Here is a 15486-nt window from a genome sequence, read left to right on the forward strand (position 1 = left end):
TTTTAGCCCTGGAAAAAATATGTTAATGAAGCATCTCTTCATAATTACATTTATCTTCCTAATTTTATTAAGTTTCTTTTTTTATTCAAAAATAGATTTTGCATTTTCTCACATCCTTTATGGAAACTCTTGAGATGATTCTACGGTTTTGCTTTTTTGACTTTTTTCTTCTTTTTCTCTTTTACACATTTTGCCCACTCCCACCTCGCACCTCTGGCTACCAGCAATCTAATTAATCTGTTTTCTGTATCTATGAACTCATTGTGTTTTTGATTCCACATGTAAGTGAGATCATAACAGTATTTGTCTTTTTCTTGTCTGCCTTATTTCACTTAGCATAATGCCTTCAAAATTCATCCATGTTGTTGCATACATATAGATATAGATATATAGATGATATATACATCATGTAGATATAGATATAGATGTAAATATAAATAGATATAGATATAAATTGCTCCTTGGTGAGTCACAGATTATAAACTATACCAGGTAAATTGTTGGACAGAGGATACTTTATTTGCAGCAAATAAGGAGATCACAGGGAATAACTTCCAAAGCCGTGACTCTCGAGCCAAGGGTAAATGGGTTCCTTTTATTTAGGGTTGGGATGAACATTTAGATAGGGAAGCCTTGTCATGGAATGTAAAGGGGAACATAAGGCAGTGCATGCAACTTAAGGAAACGTGCCTGTATCACACATTGTATGTTATGTAAATGAGGCTTGTGCTCATCCTTGAGCAGAAGTTTTAGTATTATAGTGAGGTAAAGGAAGTTGTCAGTCATTCTGCAGGTCACTCCATGGTCCATCTGTGCAGGTGCGAGTCCAGGGTTATGGTCATATTGGTCTGGATGGCCTGGGTTGGCAGGAGGTCTTGTCAGGGTGGTCACTATCACTTGAGGGGTGCTTTTGGTTTCCATCAGCCTGAGTTAAAAGATGAGCTGGATAGAAGAGCTTAAGGAAAAATGTGGGACAAAGGTCAGTGAGTATAAGCAGGTGGGCAGTAAAGGTCAGGTGTTGGGTTCTAGCTGGTCACACAGTGAACATGAGGGTGCATATATCTATGAATTAGTATTCTCATTTTCTTAAGATAAATGCTCAGATGTGAAATTGCTGGATATGGTAGTCTATTTTTAATTTTTAGGAAACTCCATTATATTTTCCACAGTGACTGCTCCAATTTACATTCTCACCAAAAGTGCACAAGCGTTCCCATTTCTCCACATCTTCACCAACACTTGTTATTTCTTGTCTTTTTTTTAAACAGGTATGAGGTGATATCTCATGGTGGTTTTGATTTGCATTTCCCACTCACCACTATCAAAATGGCTAAAATCAAAAACACAAGAAACTACAAGAGTTCGTGAGGAAGTAGAGAAAAAACAACAGTGCCTGTACTGTTGGTGGGAATACAAAGTGGTACAACTACTATAGAAAAGAGTATGGGGGCACCTGGGTGGCTCAGTTAGTTAAGCATCCAACTCTTGATCTCAGCTCAGGTCTTGATCTCAGGGTCATGAGTTCAAGCCACATATTGAGCTCTGCACTGGGCATGATGCCTACATAAAAAAAAAAAAGAGTATGGAGGTTCCTCAAAAATTAATAATAGACTTACCATATGATGCAGTAATTCCACTGCTGGATATTTATCCAAGGAATTTGGAAACACTAATTCAAAGGGATATGTGCACCCCTATGTTTATTGTTTAAGATCTGGAAGCAACACAAGTGTCCATCGATAGAGGAACAGATAAAGAAGATGTGGTGTATATATGCAATGGAATGTTACTCAGCCATAAAAAAGAATGAAATCTTGCAATTTGCAACAATAGGGCTAGATCTAGAGAGTATATGCTATGAAATAAGTCAATCAGAGAAAGACAAATATCATATGATTTCACTCATATGGGAAATTTAAGAAACAAAGAAAAAAAAGAGAAAACCAAAAAACACATTCTTAATAATAGAGAACAAACAAATAGATGGTTACCAGAGGGGAGGTGAGTGGAGATGGGTGAAATAGGTGGAGGGGATTAAGTGCACACTTACCCTGGGGCGCCTGGCTGGCTCAGCTGGAAGAACATGTGACTCCTGATCTGGGGTTGGTGAGTTTGAGCCCCACATTGGGCGTAGAGATTACTAAGAAAAAAACAAATAGACTTAAAAACAGAAAAAAGAGCATACCTCTCTTGATGAGCACTGAGTAATATATAGAATTGTTGAATCACTGTATTGTACACCTGAAACTAATATAACAGGACTTGCTAACTCTACTGGATTTAAAAAAGAAAAAAGATCAGTGTTTGCCAGGGGTTTAGAAGAAGGGAATGATGAATAGGTAGAGCACAGAGGATTTTTAGGGCTGTGAAAATACCACGTGTGATACAATAATGATGTGGGTTTTTCATATAAGACTTTTATTATGTTAAAGTATGTTCCCTCTAGATCTACTTTGTTTTTTTTTTTTTTTATCATGAATGGATGTTGCACTTTGTCAATGGTTTTTCTGCATCTATTGAAATAATCATAGGGGCTCCTGGTTAAGTGTCCAACGCTTGATTTTGGCTCAGGTCATGATCTCATGGTCCATGAGATTGAACCCCACATTGGGCTCTGCACTGACAGCGCAGATCCTGCTTGGGATTCTTTCTCTCCTTCTCTCTCTGCCCCTCCCCTGCTCTCTCTATTTCTCAAAATAAAAGTAAATATTTAAAAAAAGAAATAATGTTTTTTATCCTTTCTTTTATTGATGTGATGTGTCACGTTCATTGATTTGTAAATATTGAAGCACCCTTGCATCCCAGGATAAATCCTGCTTGATTCTGGTGAATGATTTTTTTATTAACTATTCTTTTGGATTCAGTTTGCTAATATTTTGTTGAGGATTTTTTGCATTGCATTGTGTTCATCAAGGATATTGGCCTGTAGCTTTTTTTTTTTTTTTTTGTGGTGGCTTGCCACTTAATTTTTAAGAGCTCTTTTAATATCCCTTTAACATATTAGCAATATTAGCCATTTGTCTGTCATATATGTTGCAAATATTTTCTCCTGGTTTGTCAATTGTCTTTTGATTTTGTTTGTGATGGCTTTTGGCCACGAAAAATGTTTTATTTTTATGCAAATTTATCAATTTTTTTTTATTATTCTGGATTTCGAGTTATAGTTAGACTTCCCCTACACTGAGGCTAAAAAGGAAGTCATTCATGTTGTTTGCTAGTATTTGCATAGTTTCAGTTTTTACATTTAGGTGGGATCAGGCACATTCAAGGGTGTTATGACCATAGACTCAGTTTTTATATTTAGATTTCTAATCCAGTTGGAATTTATTTTTATGTAGTGTTAGGTATGGTTCCACTCTTATCTTTTTCCAAATGGTTACCCAGTTGTTACAGCACTATTTTTTAAAAAGTCCATTTTTGCCCCAGTGGCTTGAGATGCCCCTTTACCAATATTCTAAGTTTCCAAATGTGCCTGGGTCTATTTTGGGGCATTCTATTCTATTCTACTCTACTCTATTCTATTCTACTGGTCTGTTTGTCTACTCATGCACCGATGTAACAGTTTTATTACAGAGGCTTTAGAGTATATTTTCTTGTCTTATAAGGCTAGGCCTGCTCAGGTTTTCCTTTTCATTGTTGCCAAAATATTTTTGCATGTTTGCTGAAAATGCATAACCTGAATTAATCATGAGGAAACTTAGGAGAATTTTATAAAAGAATTGGCTAGCATTCTTCAAAACAATATTAAGGTCATAAACAAAAAAGAAAGATGAAGGAATAAGGAGACATAATAAATGTACTATGTGGTTCCAGGTAGATAAAAGGACATGGGACAAAGATGAGGTTTAAATGAGGTCTATAGATTAAGTAATAATAATGCATCAATGTTAATTTCCTGGCTGATTGTACTGTGCTTATGTAGGTTATGAACATCTGGGCGGCACCCTGGGTGGCTCAGTCCATTGAGGGTCTGACTTCAGCTCAGGTCCGATCTCACGGTTTGTGGGATTGAGCCCTCCATCGGGCTCTGTGCTGACAGTGCGGAGCCCGCTTCAAATCCTCTGTCTCCCTCTCTCTCTGCCCCTCCCCCATGCATGCATGTTTGTGTGCATTTTCTCTTTCACTCTCAAACATTGGGGCACCTGGGTGGCTCAGTCGGTTAAGTGTCCGACTTCGGTTCAGGTCGTGATCTCATGGTCCATGAGTTCGAGTACCACGTCGGGCTCTGTACTGACAGCTCAGAGCCTGGAGCCTGCTTCAGATTGTGTCTCCCTCTCTCTCTGCCCCTCCCCTGCTCGCATGCAGTCTCTCTCTCTCTCTGTCAAAAATGAATAAACATTAAAAAGAGACCATTTGGGGAAACTGGGTAAAGGATACGTGGGAATTTTGATAATCTTTTTATAAACCCGAAATGATTTCAAATTAAAAAATGAAAACATTAAGGGCACCTGGGTGGCTCAGTTGGTTAAGCGTCCGACTTTGGCTCAGGTCATGATTTCATGGTTCTTGGGTTTGAGGCCTGCATTGGCCTCTGTGCTAAAAGCTCAGAGCCTGGAGCTTACTTCCGATTCCGTGTCTCCCTTTTTCTCTGCCTCTCCCCTGCTGGCTCTCTGTCTCTCAAAAATAAAGAAATATTGAAAAAAGTGAAAACATTAAAAGATGAAAAAATTTAATTGTACATAATATTTATGATATTGTATTTATTATAATTTACTTATAAAGTTTTATTATAATTTTTATTATATTTTACTTATACTTATTATAAGTAAATTTATTTATTTATTATAATTTATTTATAAAATATTTTAACATATATAATCAACCTCTTGGCCAAATATAGGAGTTGCAGACTTGCAACAATGGGTGAGTAGAACTATTTCCTAGTAGTGTTGCTTTCATTAAACTGTCAATGCAGGAACTGGACTCCCAGGATTACAATTCTCCTTGATAAGACTCGCCAACCACTTCCGGGAATAATGTTGGCATTATTCGAGGGTGCAGGTGAGATGCCTGCCTTCTGATGTATTTGGGCAGGTAGCTGAGCCAAGGGGAGGTTGAATAAACATGTAGAAGGGTTAAGGTCCTATAGTACCAAAACTCTAAAGGACTTGCAGCAGATTGAAAATTCCAACTCTTGAAAAGAGAGCTCAGTGATTAACAGAGGCGGGCAGAAGGGTTGTGCTAGAAATCCATTCCTGAGGGCCCTGAAAGTGCTGCTTGTTGACATATCGAGTCAGAGTATAGTATCAGCAAGCAAAGCTGCTTGATCTCCAGAACTCATCAGCCTCTGTCACTCTGTGTATGGGTCAGCTTTTCCACCCAGGTCAGAGAACAGGGATCCCTTCGACAGAGGAGCATGTTGTCCATACTGTGGGGTGCCTGGTTTCTGCGTTTTCTGACTGGGAAGCATTTCTAGCCTCACCTCATGTGGAGCCTCTGAACTGCCCATTCTTGGAGAAAATCTTCTCTTAGGCCCTTTAAATGACTCTTAGAAGAACCATGGCTTGCCACTAGTGGGACTTCTGTAGAAAACAAACAAACAAACAAACAGGGTGGCTAGACTCTATTTTCAAGAAAGTAGAGTTAGAAAATCAATCCTTATATTACATATAGCATATTTGATGGTCAAACTCAAACATGGATATTTTAACTCTGGGAGTATTTCAGTGTAACATCTGAGAGCTGTGCATTATAAAAGCATACAATGTTCTTTTTTTTTTTTTTTTTTTTTGCCAGCTTTCTCAGCCTGTAATGCCCTAAAGTTGTAAAATTAATCACACTGAACAAAGAAAATTTTACAAATTGTTGAATACCTTTGACTTGAATACTACCTTTACTGAAAAGGCAAGCAGCTAGTGGTTTACATTATTATGTGTACCTTAAACTAAGGTAGAAGTTATTATAAAATGGAAGATTTCTGTGATGTTGAGTATTTCAAAAATACTTCAGGTAAAGAATAATTACAAGTACATTTTAAGAGTTGTAAACCCACTTTTCAGGCAGTAGTTTGTTGAGCTAAACTAAGAGTTTTGCCAGAAAGGAAGAACAAAGTCATAAGTAATTTTGTGTCTCATTAAAAAGAATTTGGTGAGAAGGGCGATTGGCAAAACCTATCTCAGAGGTAAGAAATCTAACCTTAACAGTGGTAGAGCTTGACACTGTTGGGACACAGTTGGACACATTTGCTTCGTTTACTAGTGCAAAATGATAACAGTAGTAGTAATTTTGAGAGTTTCAATTTGGCCAAACTATTAGATATATAATTCATAAAATACTAAAATAGTATTTAAAAAATAATCATAACTACCATTTCTTTAAAAAGAGCATATAACTTACAGTTAGTAGATTTATTGGGTCAGATCTATATTATTGGATTCTTAGGCTTGTGAGTCCTTATAAAACAAAACTCATAAGCCCTCTGGAGCAATCAGAACTACAGAGAGCTAGCAGTACATGCAAAGGGACTGGGGGTTTGGTTAGAGATGGTTGGTTACAATCCCAAACTCTAATACTATAGTCACACCATTTATACCACTCAATTACTTAGAAAACCAGCTGGATTTGAACACTTTTTAAAAAATGTTTATTTATTTTTGAGAGAGAGACAGAGACAGAGAGAGCGAGCAGGGTAGGGGCAGAGAGAGAGGGAGACACAGAATCCGAAGCAGGCTCCAGGCTCTAAGCTGTCAGTACAGAGCCTGACCTGGGGCTCAAACTCATGTTCATGGGATCGAGCCCCACATTGCGCTCTGTGCTGACAGCTTAGAGCCTGGAGCCTGCTTCGGATTCTGTGTCTCCCTCTCTCTCTGCCCCTACCCTGCTTGCTCGCTCTCTCTGTCTCTGTCTCTCTCTCAAAAATAAAAACATTAAAAAAAATTAAATAAAATGCTGGATATGTCAGTGGCTTTTTTCATTAAATCCTCTAATATTAATGAACAATGAAATATCCATTAAACTATTAGGACATAAGATATACTGGATTATGTAATGCTGAGAAGTTTATGTCTTCAACAAAATTGTTATACCTTTCCCTGACTTTAAGCAATATCCACACTATAGTCATTAACTGAAAAATAAAGAGTATGCCATTATTTCCACTATGTGAAAAATAAAATCTTGTAAATCATAAAAAAAACCCCAACTCATATTACAACTACTTAAAATATTGTAAACTTATCAAAATGCACAGGAAAAAAGTTTTTTGTTTTTAAGTAGGCTCCACACCCAACATGGGGCTTTAACCCATGACCCCTTAGATCAAGAGTTGCATGCTTTACAGACTGAGCCAGCCAGGTGCCCAGAAACAAGTTTTAATATACTGTACAATGGGTAGATTCATCTGAATTCTCAGGCGTGGTTATGGCAGAGCAAGAGCTCTCTAATATGAACAGATTCAATAAAAAGCATGACTTAAAAACATTTGAAAAGGTCTTTGGGAGAAGTACCAGTAAAGAGAGCAGTATTGAACACACAGGAAGTGGAGTTCAAGATAGCATTATCCAAGGGGAGGCTGGAAAGCTTCCATCAAGAACACAGTGGCCACTAATCTCGGGCAAGAGCAAGGACAGTGTTTCCAGAGACTGAAAGGGAGCATGTAGCCGGTTGTTTTTGTTTTCCTAGCATCTCTTCTCCCTGCTTTTGGTTAACGGTACCAATTTCAGTCCCCCTTAGAGGTGGAAGGAATGGGGGTATGACCTAAGGGGAGCCAATCAGATTTTATTTATCTTAGGAATTTGGAAGTTCAGAAGAGAAACACAAGAAGGGAAATGATTGGGGCTGTCATTCTGATGGCAGTGGCTCAAAGGGGACTCCCGATTTCCTCTGGTTTATGCCCTTCCTAAGACCTGCTTGCTTAGCTTTTCCTTAACTGTGAATTCTGCAGGTTTTTTCTCCAAATTCTATTTTGTTGGTGTTTGCCAGTTGAATTCTGTTGTGTGCAAATAAAGAACTGTATGAGATACAGGTGTGTACACATTGAAACATCTTAAGTATGAGGTAAGAAGTCTATTCTCTCTTGCAGAGGCAAGTGGGGTAGATAATTTGAAAAACGTGATGAGGGGCGCCTGGGTGGCTCAGTCGGTTAAGCGTCCGACTTCGGCTCAGGTCATGATCTCGCGGTCCGTGAGTTTGAGCCCTGCGTCGGGCTCTGTGCTGACAGCTCAGAGCCTGGAGCCTGTTTCAGATTCTGTGTCTCCCTCTCTCTCTGACCCTCCCCTGTTCATGCTCTCTCTCTGTCTCAAAAATAAATAAACGTTAAAAAAAAAATTAAAAAAAAAAAAGAAAAACGTGATGAAATTATGGAAGGGAGCTATCAAGTATAAGTATAAAGATCAAAGATAAGCAAAAAGACTGCTAATCAGTGCTGAGAGTTCAGCCAAATTTGCAGAATATGAATTTGTAGTGATTCCATTCACGAACCTAGGCGCAGGAAAGGAGAAAGGACATCATTGCACTGATTTGTAGTTAGGAGCTAGCAGAACTATGTGTCAGAACCTTGACATACAGATATTAAAGGGCTTTCAAGGGAAGTTGAAGGCTACTATCACGGGCTGTACGCAGAACAGGCAAGGAAATAAAGCTAAGAGGGTGGAATTGGGGGACAAAAGGAGAACTGAGGGATGGGTTTGGGTTAGTGGAGAACTGAGGGATGGGTTTGGGTTAGTTGAGAACAGACGAGGAAGTAAAGGCTGCTTTATTGCAGTCCAGATTTAGAAGAAAATCAGGTGATAAGGTTCAGGGTGTAGGTAAGCAAGGTGCTTAGAGGATCGGGATATTGATTGAGATTACTGAGGCACATCGAAGCTAGGGTCATTATATGGCTCCTGAAGTTGCCCATGATGATGTCAGACGAGATGCCAAGTGCAGTAACCAGTTCACCTAAATTTTACCAACCAAACTCAAGAGGTTTTGTTTTGTTTTTTTTTATGAATATGAGGGAACAGCTAGAGGTTGATAGATGGTCACTTAAAAATAAAGTTCTTTTGGGGTGCCTGGGTGGTTCAGTCGGTTGTTTCTGACTTCCACTCAGGTCATAATCTCATGGTTCATGGGTTTGAGTCCTGTGTTGGGTTCTCTGCTGTCAGCACAGAGCCTGCTTTGGATCCTCTGTTCTCTCTTTGCCCCTCCCCTGCTCATGCTCACTCTCTCTCTCTCCAAAATAAATACACATTAAAAAAAAAAAGTTCCTTTAAAAGAACTAAGACTAGGGGCGCCTGGGTGGCGCAGTCGGTTAAGCGTCCGACTTCAGCCAGGTCACGATCTCGCGGTCCGTGGGTTCGAGCCCCGCGTCGGGCTCTGGGCTGATGGCTCAGAGCCTGGAGCCTGTTTCCGATGCTGTGTCTCCCTCTCTCTCTGCCCCTCCCCCATTCATGCTCTGTCTCTCTCTGTCCCACAAATAAATAAACATTGAAAAAAAAATTAAAAAAAAAAAGAACTAAGACTAGCTACAGGGTAACAGTGGCTAACTATGTAGGTTCCCAGCTTGCTTCTTTACTGGCTAATTCTGAAGAAGTTATTTATCTTCCGATGCCTCAGTTTCTTCAACTATAACATAAAGATAATAGTACTTGGGATGCCTGGGTGGCTCAGTCGGTTAAGCCTCTGCCTTCAGCTCAGGTCATGATCTTGCAGTTCGAGAGTTCAAGCAGTGCATCAGGCTCTCTGCTACCAGTGCAGTCTGCTCCAGATCCTCTGTTTCCCTCTCTCCGTCCCTCCCCTACTCGTGCTTTGTGTGTGTGTCTCTCAGAAATGAGTAAACATTTAAAAAAAGAGACAATAGTACTACTTCCTGGGTCACTGAGATAAATAAATTAACATGCATCAAATGGTAAATACTGAGCACTTCATAAATGTTAGATATTATTATTAAAGGGAGACAGATCCAAATACACTATAACACAATGTAATATTTTATGATATTTGTACAAACAGAAAATAACTGGCAGGGGCATTAAAACTATACTTGGGATACTCGGGGAAGTTTTCACTGAGGTGTTAGAGGCAAAAACAAAAGAAAGCGGTAAGATCTGTTTAACGCTCGCCGTAAGGCAGACATTGTGATAGCTGTTTTAAGAATATCATCACATTTAATACCATGTCCCTGCAAGATATGTATCTTCCTTTTACTGAGGAGGAAAGCTAACGGAGGTTAAATAACTTACTTACCCTTGGGTACAAAGGAATGAAAAGAAACTGGAATCTTTATTTAGATAATTTAGATAATTTATTTAGATAATTTAGAAGGAATTTAAAGGATGCGTGGAAATAGACTAGCAGGATCACTGAGCGCTAGGGGGTAACTGGGAAGGTTGAAGATACAGTCGCAGCAGGGATCAGATTATAAAAGGTATTTGCTTGTCTTATGAGACGTCTGAGCTTGAATCTGTGGGTAATGTCCAGGGAGTAAAGGATATTATGCAGGCCCTAGGCAGTGAGTTGACACCAAGCAGGTCAGCGGGCATGGTGATGGCCAGACTGGCCATTCTCCACTTAATGAGCGCCTGTGCGCCAACCTCACGAAGGGTAGCGGAGATGCAACAAGGAAAAGACGCAGCCGGGGGTAGCTTTCGCTCCGCTCACCTCGCGCGGAGGCATAAGCCCCCAGGCGGGTAGTTCACAGGTTTCTTTCGGGCTCCCCTCCTGAGCCGAGCCGGGCCGGCAGCGTGCTCCTCAGCGGTCGTCTGCGCTCGCCGGGTCAAGAGCAACCCGGCCGAACGCTTCCCTTCAGCACCCCGTGGCGTCGGCGTCCCCCCTGCTCCCAGCTTCCACGCGAACCCAGCAGCAGGCCTACTAACTCAAGCCCGTAGTCTGCACGCCCTTCTTCCTTCCGGCGGCACCACACATCCGGTCACGTGTGGGGCGGGTCACATGAGAGTCGGTCACGTGCCGGGACCGCAGGGCTCGGGGCTCGGGGCTCGGGGTTTGGTTTCCGCAGACCTGCGGACCTCAGCGGGTGCGATCGTGGCTGCCCCGGAGGCCGCGGAGCTGCACGACTGGGATGGTGAGGGCGGCGGGCCAGGGTCGGAACGGGGTCGGGCCGGGGCTGGTGCCTTCCCCAACCTCAGCCCGTCTTCTCATTCTTCCCGCTGCAGATGAACCGGACGACCCCCGACCAGGAGCGGGCGCCGGCGTCCGAGCCCGTGTGGGAGCGGCCCTGGTCGGTGGAGGAGATCCGCAGGAGCAGCCAGAGCTGGTCGCTGGCAGCCGATGCGGGCGTGAGAGGCGGGCCCCAGGGAGGGGAGCGGAGGGCGGGCCGCCTGGGGTGACCCCGAGGCTTGCGAGCGGGAGGACAGGAGACCCCGATTCCTTCGCCACCCGGTGTATTCTGCTGCCCCTGTTCATGAGTTCATAACGCATCCCTCCCCCAAAACGCCACTGTGGCAGTCCCTAGGCACCTGGGCGGGGGCGGGCCCATCGTCCTTAGCCGGCTGAGTTCCCCCACTCCGACTGCAGCCCAGACGCAGGTCTTTTCCTTGTTTGGGTTTTCTAGCGCTGCTCGCATCTCCATCCTGATGGAGGCAGATAGGTTATCTCTGCGCCGCGGGTTTGCTAGGGCACTAGTGAGGCCATTTCACTTTGGGACCTGGACTGTGTGGGGAGGTAGACAAGCCTGTATATGGATATCCTCGAGTGGAACTTTAAAGGCCGGGGACCCAAGACTCCCGAAACTGTGATTCCAAAGTCCCACATGAACACGATTTTTTTCTAAGAGTGGCAGTTTGTTATTTTGCCCTTGATCTGGGATTTCTGTAGAATGATAACCAAACAAGACTTTAAAATTCGTCCAGAAGCGAGATAGCAAGTGTCGGTGTACTCCTTGCCACTGTTTGGATGAGCTTTGTTAATGTTTTTCAGTGATACTTGGTTTTGGGTGTTGTCGAAAGCATCTCTTACATTCTAACACACAAAGGTGAAAGGAAATGGGTTCTTTTTTGTTTTGACACACGGAGTAGACTCATATGATATTGATACTACTGTATGTTTATTTTTTAAATAGCTACTACAGTTTCTACAGGAATTCTCACAGCAGACTATCTCTAGGACCCATGAAATCAAGAAACAAGTGGATGGGTTAATCCGGGAAACTAAAGCCACAGATTGTCGCCTACATAATGTCTTCAATGACTTCCTTATGCTGTCTAATACCCAGTTCATTGAAAACGTGAGTTACTTAGTTGTGTCAGACTTATAAATAGTGTTTTCTGGAGGAACAAGAGTCCCTTGGGGTATTAAATGATGTATTATTAGGTACCCTCCTCAATTTTCACGAACACAGGGGTTCTTGGTAATTGAAGCTTCTTTCTCTAGGATTAATGCCTTTTTAAATTAGTACAGTTTGTTTTTTTCAGGCCTTTAAAAAAATCTAATGATAAAGTTATCTTACATTCTAGTTTTTCGTACCCTTTTAGTTTTGAGGATAGTCAGCACTTGTGCTGGTATTCCCCCAAGCCTTATTGTGGCCATGTCCCTTAAGGAGAGCTGTACATCTGCCTGGTCTGATCCTGGTCTGACCAGCATGTGACTACACTATTGATTGTGTCCATTATGTTCTGATGAATTCTGTTAAAGGCATATGTGTGCCTACTTGAAATATTCTTTTTTGTTTTGGATTTTTTTAATGTTTATTTTTGAGAGAGAGCCAGCGAGAGAGAGAGAGAGAGAGAGAGAGAGAGAGAGAGAGAGAATGAGAATGAGTATGAGTGGGGGAGGGGCAGGGAGAGAAGGAGACAATCCCAAGCAGGCTCCAGGCACTGGGGTGTCGGCACAGAGCCCAATACGCTGGAACTCGTGAACTGCGAGATAATGACCTGAACTGAAGTTGGACGCTTAACTGACTGAGCCACCCAGGTGCCCCTGGAATATTCTTGATTAACGTTTTGTTATGATGGCTGAACCTGTGGTACAGAATGAACTCTAGAAAGATTACTGGGCTTTAAGCCATGTGTGATTTTCCCTATTTTTATTTTATTTTATTTTATTTTATTTTATTTTATTTTATTTTATTTTATTTTATTTTATTTTATTTTATTCTATTCTATTCTATTCTATTCTATTCTATTCTATTTTTTTAAATAACTTTTTAAATTTACTTCCAGGTTAGTTAGCATATAGTGCAACAATGATTTCAGTAGTAGATTCCTTAATGCCCCTTACCCATTTAGTCCATCCCCCCTCCCACAACCCCTCCAGTAATCCTCTGTTCTCCATATGTGAGAGTCTCTTATGTTTTGTTCCCCTCCCTGTTTTTATATTATTTTTCTTTCCTTCCCTTATGTTCATCTGTTTTGTCTCTTAAAGTCCTCATTGAGTGAAGTCATATGATATTTGTCTTTCTCTGACTAATTTCGCTTAGCATAGTACCCTCTAATTCCATCCACATAGTTGCGAATGGCAGGATTTCATTCTTTTTGGTTGTCAAGTAATACTGCATTATATATATATATATATATATATATATATATACACATATACATATACCACATTTTTTTTATTCATCCATCGATGAACATTTGGGCTCTCTCCATACTTTGGCTATTGTTGATAGTGCTGCTGTAAACATTGGGGTGCATGTGCCCCATCGAAACAGCACACCTGTATCCCTTGGATAAATACCTAGTAGTGCAATTGCTGGGTCCTAGGGTAGTTCTATTTTTAATTTTTTAAGGAACCTCCATACTGTTTTCCAGAGTGGCTGCACCAGTATGCATTCCCACCAGCAGAGCAAAAGAGATCCTCTTTCTCTGCATCCTTGCCAACATCTGTTGTTGCCTGACTTGTTAATGTTAGCCATTCTGACAGGTGTGAGGTGGTATCTCTTTGTGGTTTTGATTTGTAGTTCGCTGATAATGAGTGATATTGAGCTTTTTCATGTGTTGGTTGGCCATGTGGATGTCTTCTTTGGAGAAGTGTCCATTTATGTCTTTCACCCATTTCTTCACTGGACTATTTGTTTTTTGGGTGTTGAGTTTGATAAATTCTTTATAGGTTTTAGATACTAGTCCTTTATCTGATATATTGTTTGCAAATATCTTCTCCCGTTCTGTCGGTTGCCTTTTAGTTTTGCTGATTGTTTCCTTTGCTGTGCAGAAAAATTTTTATTTTGATGAGGTCCCAGTAGTTCATTTTTGTTTTTGTTTCCCTTGCCTCTGGAGACATGTTGAGTAAGAAGTTGTTGTGGTCAAGGTCAAAGAGGTTTTTGCCTGCTTTCTCCTGGAGGATTTTGATGGCTTCCTGTCTTACATTTAGGTCTTTCATCCATTTTGAGTTTATTTTTGTGTCTGGTGTAAGAAAGTGGTTCAGGTTCATTCTTCTGCATGTCGCTGTCCAGTTTTCCCAGCACCATTTGTTGAGGAGACTGTCTTTATTCCATTGGATAGTCTTTCCTGCTTTGTCAAAGACTAGTTGGCCATATGTTTGTGGGTCCCTTTCTGGGTTCTCTGTTGATCTGAGTGTCTGTTTTTGTGCTCTTCCCTATATATTTATCGACTTCCTAAGTACTAGATCCTAGGAATACATAGTTAAATTAGACAGAACCTTTCTTTATTATTTGTTTATTTAAATTTTATTTATTTTTGAGAGAGAGAGAGAGAGAGAGAGAGAGAGAGAGAGAGAATCCCAAGCAGGCTCCATGAACTGTGAGATCATGACCTGAGCTGAAATCAAGAGTTGGATGCTTAATCAGCTGAGCCACCCAGGCACCCGATAGAGCCTGTCTTTAGAGAAGATCACAATCCTCCATAATAGTGTAATTCCAGAATAGGAAGGAAGCAAGTGTGGCTACAGCCTAGTGAGTGAGTGAAGGAGGGACTGTTAAGATGAGGATGGAGAGGAAGCTTAGTTAAACTGACCTATATTTCTCAGAGGGAGGTTAGCGTAACTTTCTGAGTGTCAGCCATAGATCATCTTTGGAAAAAGGATTATTAAGTAGGTTATTTCCTGAGATTGTTAGGTGTAAAGTGATAGAAAGGATTTTGAAAATTGCTAAATTGTAAAAGCTCTATTCAGGACTTTTAAGAGAAGACCAAATAGCATCATGCAAGTATCTTATGCAACACGGTTGTGCATTTTTTTAGTAGTTCAGGTTGAATTGCCGCTACTAGCATTTTTGGGAGTCTGTAAAATAAGGATCTTAATGAAGTTATTAGAGATCTCTTTGCCAGTAAGTTTAAGATAGAGCCAGTATTTTAGTAAAATCTGTAGTCACTTTTTAGTCATCTATGTAGAATATCCGTGCTTGGTCCTGAGTGTCTTTTTCACTGGCAGAGGCAGTTTAGAGGTGTATATGCAGCCCGTCATCTTTCCATGAAGCCAAATTTGGTGTCCATTCTGGTATACTTGTTGCTCTCATTCTGTACTTTTCTTGCTGGATCAGGTGCTCAGCTCTTCTCTGCGATCGGTGTTAGAGACCTAGATGGGGCACGGAGTAGAATTGGGAAGGGTCTATGCCATGTGCCTGTACCACATGGTATTGGATTAGCATCTGTTTGA

General features: G+C 41.0%; 1 protein-coding gene and 2 long non-coding RNA genes across 5 annotated transcripts in view; 1 reads left to right on the forward strand and 2 right to left on the reverse strand.

The window, feature by feature from the left end:
* Nucleotides 1–831: 831 nt before the first annotated feature.
* On the reverse strand, nucleotides 832–2088 carry LOC124506679 (uncharacterized). Its single transcript, XR_006960863.1, has 2 exons — nucleotides 2051–2088; nucleotides 832–955 (listed from the first exon to the last, which is right to left on the reverse strand). It is a non-coding gene; the product is annotated as an uncharacterized LOC124506679 (long non-coding RNA).
* A 12-nt stretch (nucleotides 2089–2100) lies between these two features.
* Nucleotides 2101–10793, reverse strand: LOC124506680 (uncharacterized). Its single transcript, XR_006960864.1, has 3 exons — nucleotides 10579–10793; nucleotides 5423–5522; nucleotides 2101–2140 (listed from the first exon to the last, which is right to left on the reverse strand). It is a non-coding gene; the product is annotated as an uncharacterized LOC124506680 (long non-coding RNA).
* Nucleotides 10794–10903: 110 nt separating this feature from the next.
* Nucleotides 10904–15486, forward strand: part of LOC124506962 (WASH complex subunit 2-like) — a 62376-nt gene continuing 57793 nt past the window's right edge. For 2 of the 3 annotated variants that reach the window (XM_047073111.1, XM_047073112.1), the window contains exons 1-3: nucleotides 10904–10999; nucleotides 11091–11213; nucleotides 11996–12160. In XM_047073111.1, coding sequence (XP_046929067.1) covers nucleotides 10997–10999; nucleotides 11091–11213; nucleotides 11996–12160 — 291 coding nt within the window. In that variant the 5' untranslated portion in view covers nucleotides 10904–10996. Of the gene's footprint in view, nucleotides 11000–11090; nucleotides 11214–11995; nucleotides 12161–15486 lie in introns of those variants that run through there. The other variant, XM_047073113.1, reaches the window with a different exon arrangement.

This window comes from Lynx rufus, unplaced genomic scaffold, assembly GCF_022079265.1.
Source record: "Lynx rufus isolate CCGP_SWC_20201006 ecotype Redwood Valley unplaced genomic scaffold, mLynRuf1.p SCAF_11, whole genome shotgun sequence".
Lineage (NCBI taxonomy): Eukaryota > Metazoa > Chordata > Mammalia > Carnivora > Felidae > Lynx > Lynx rufus.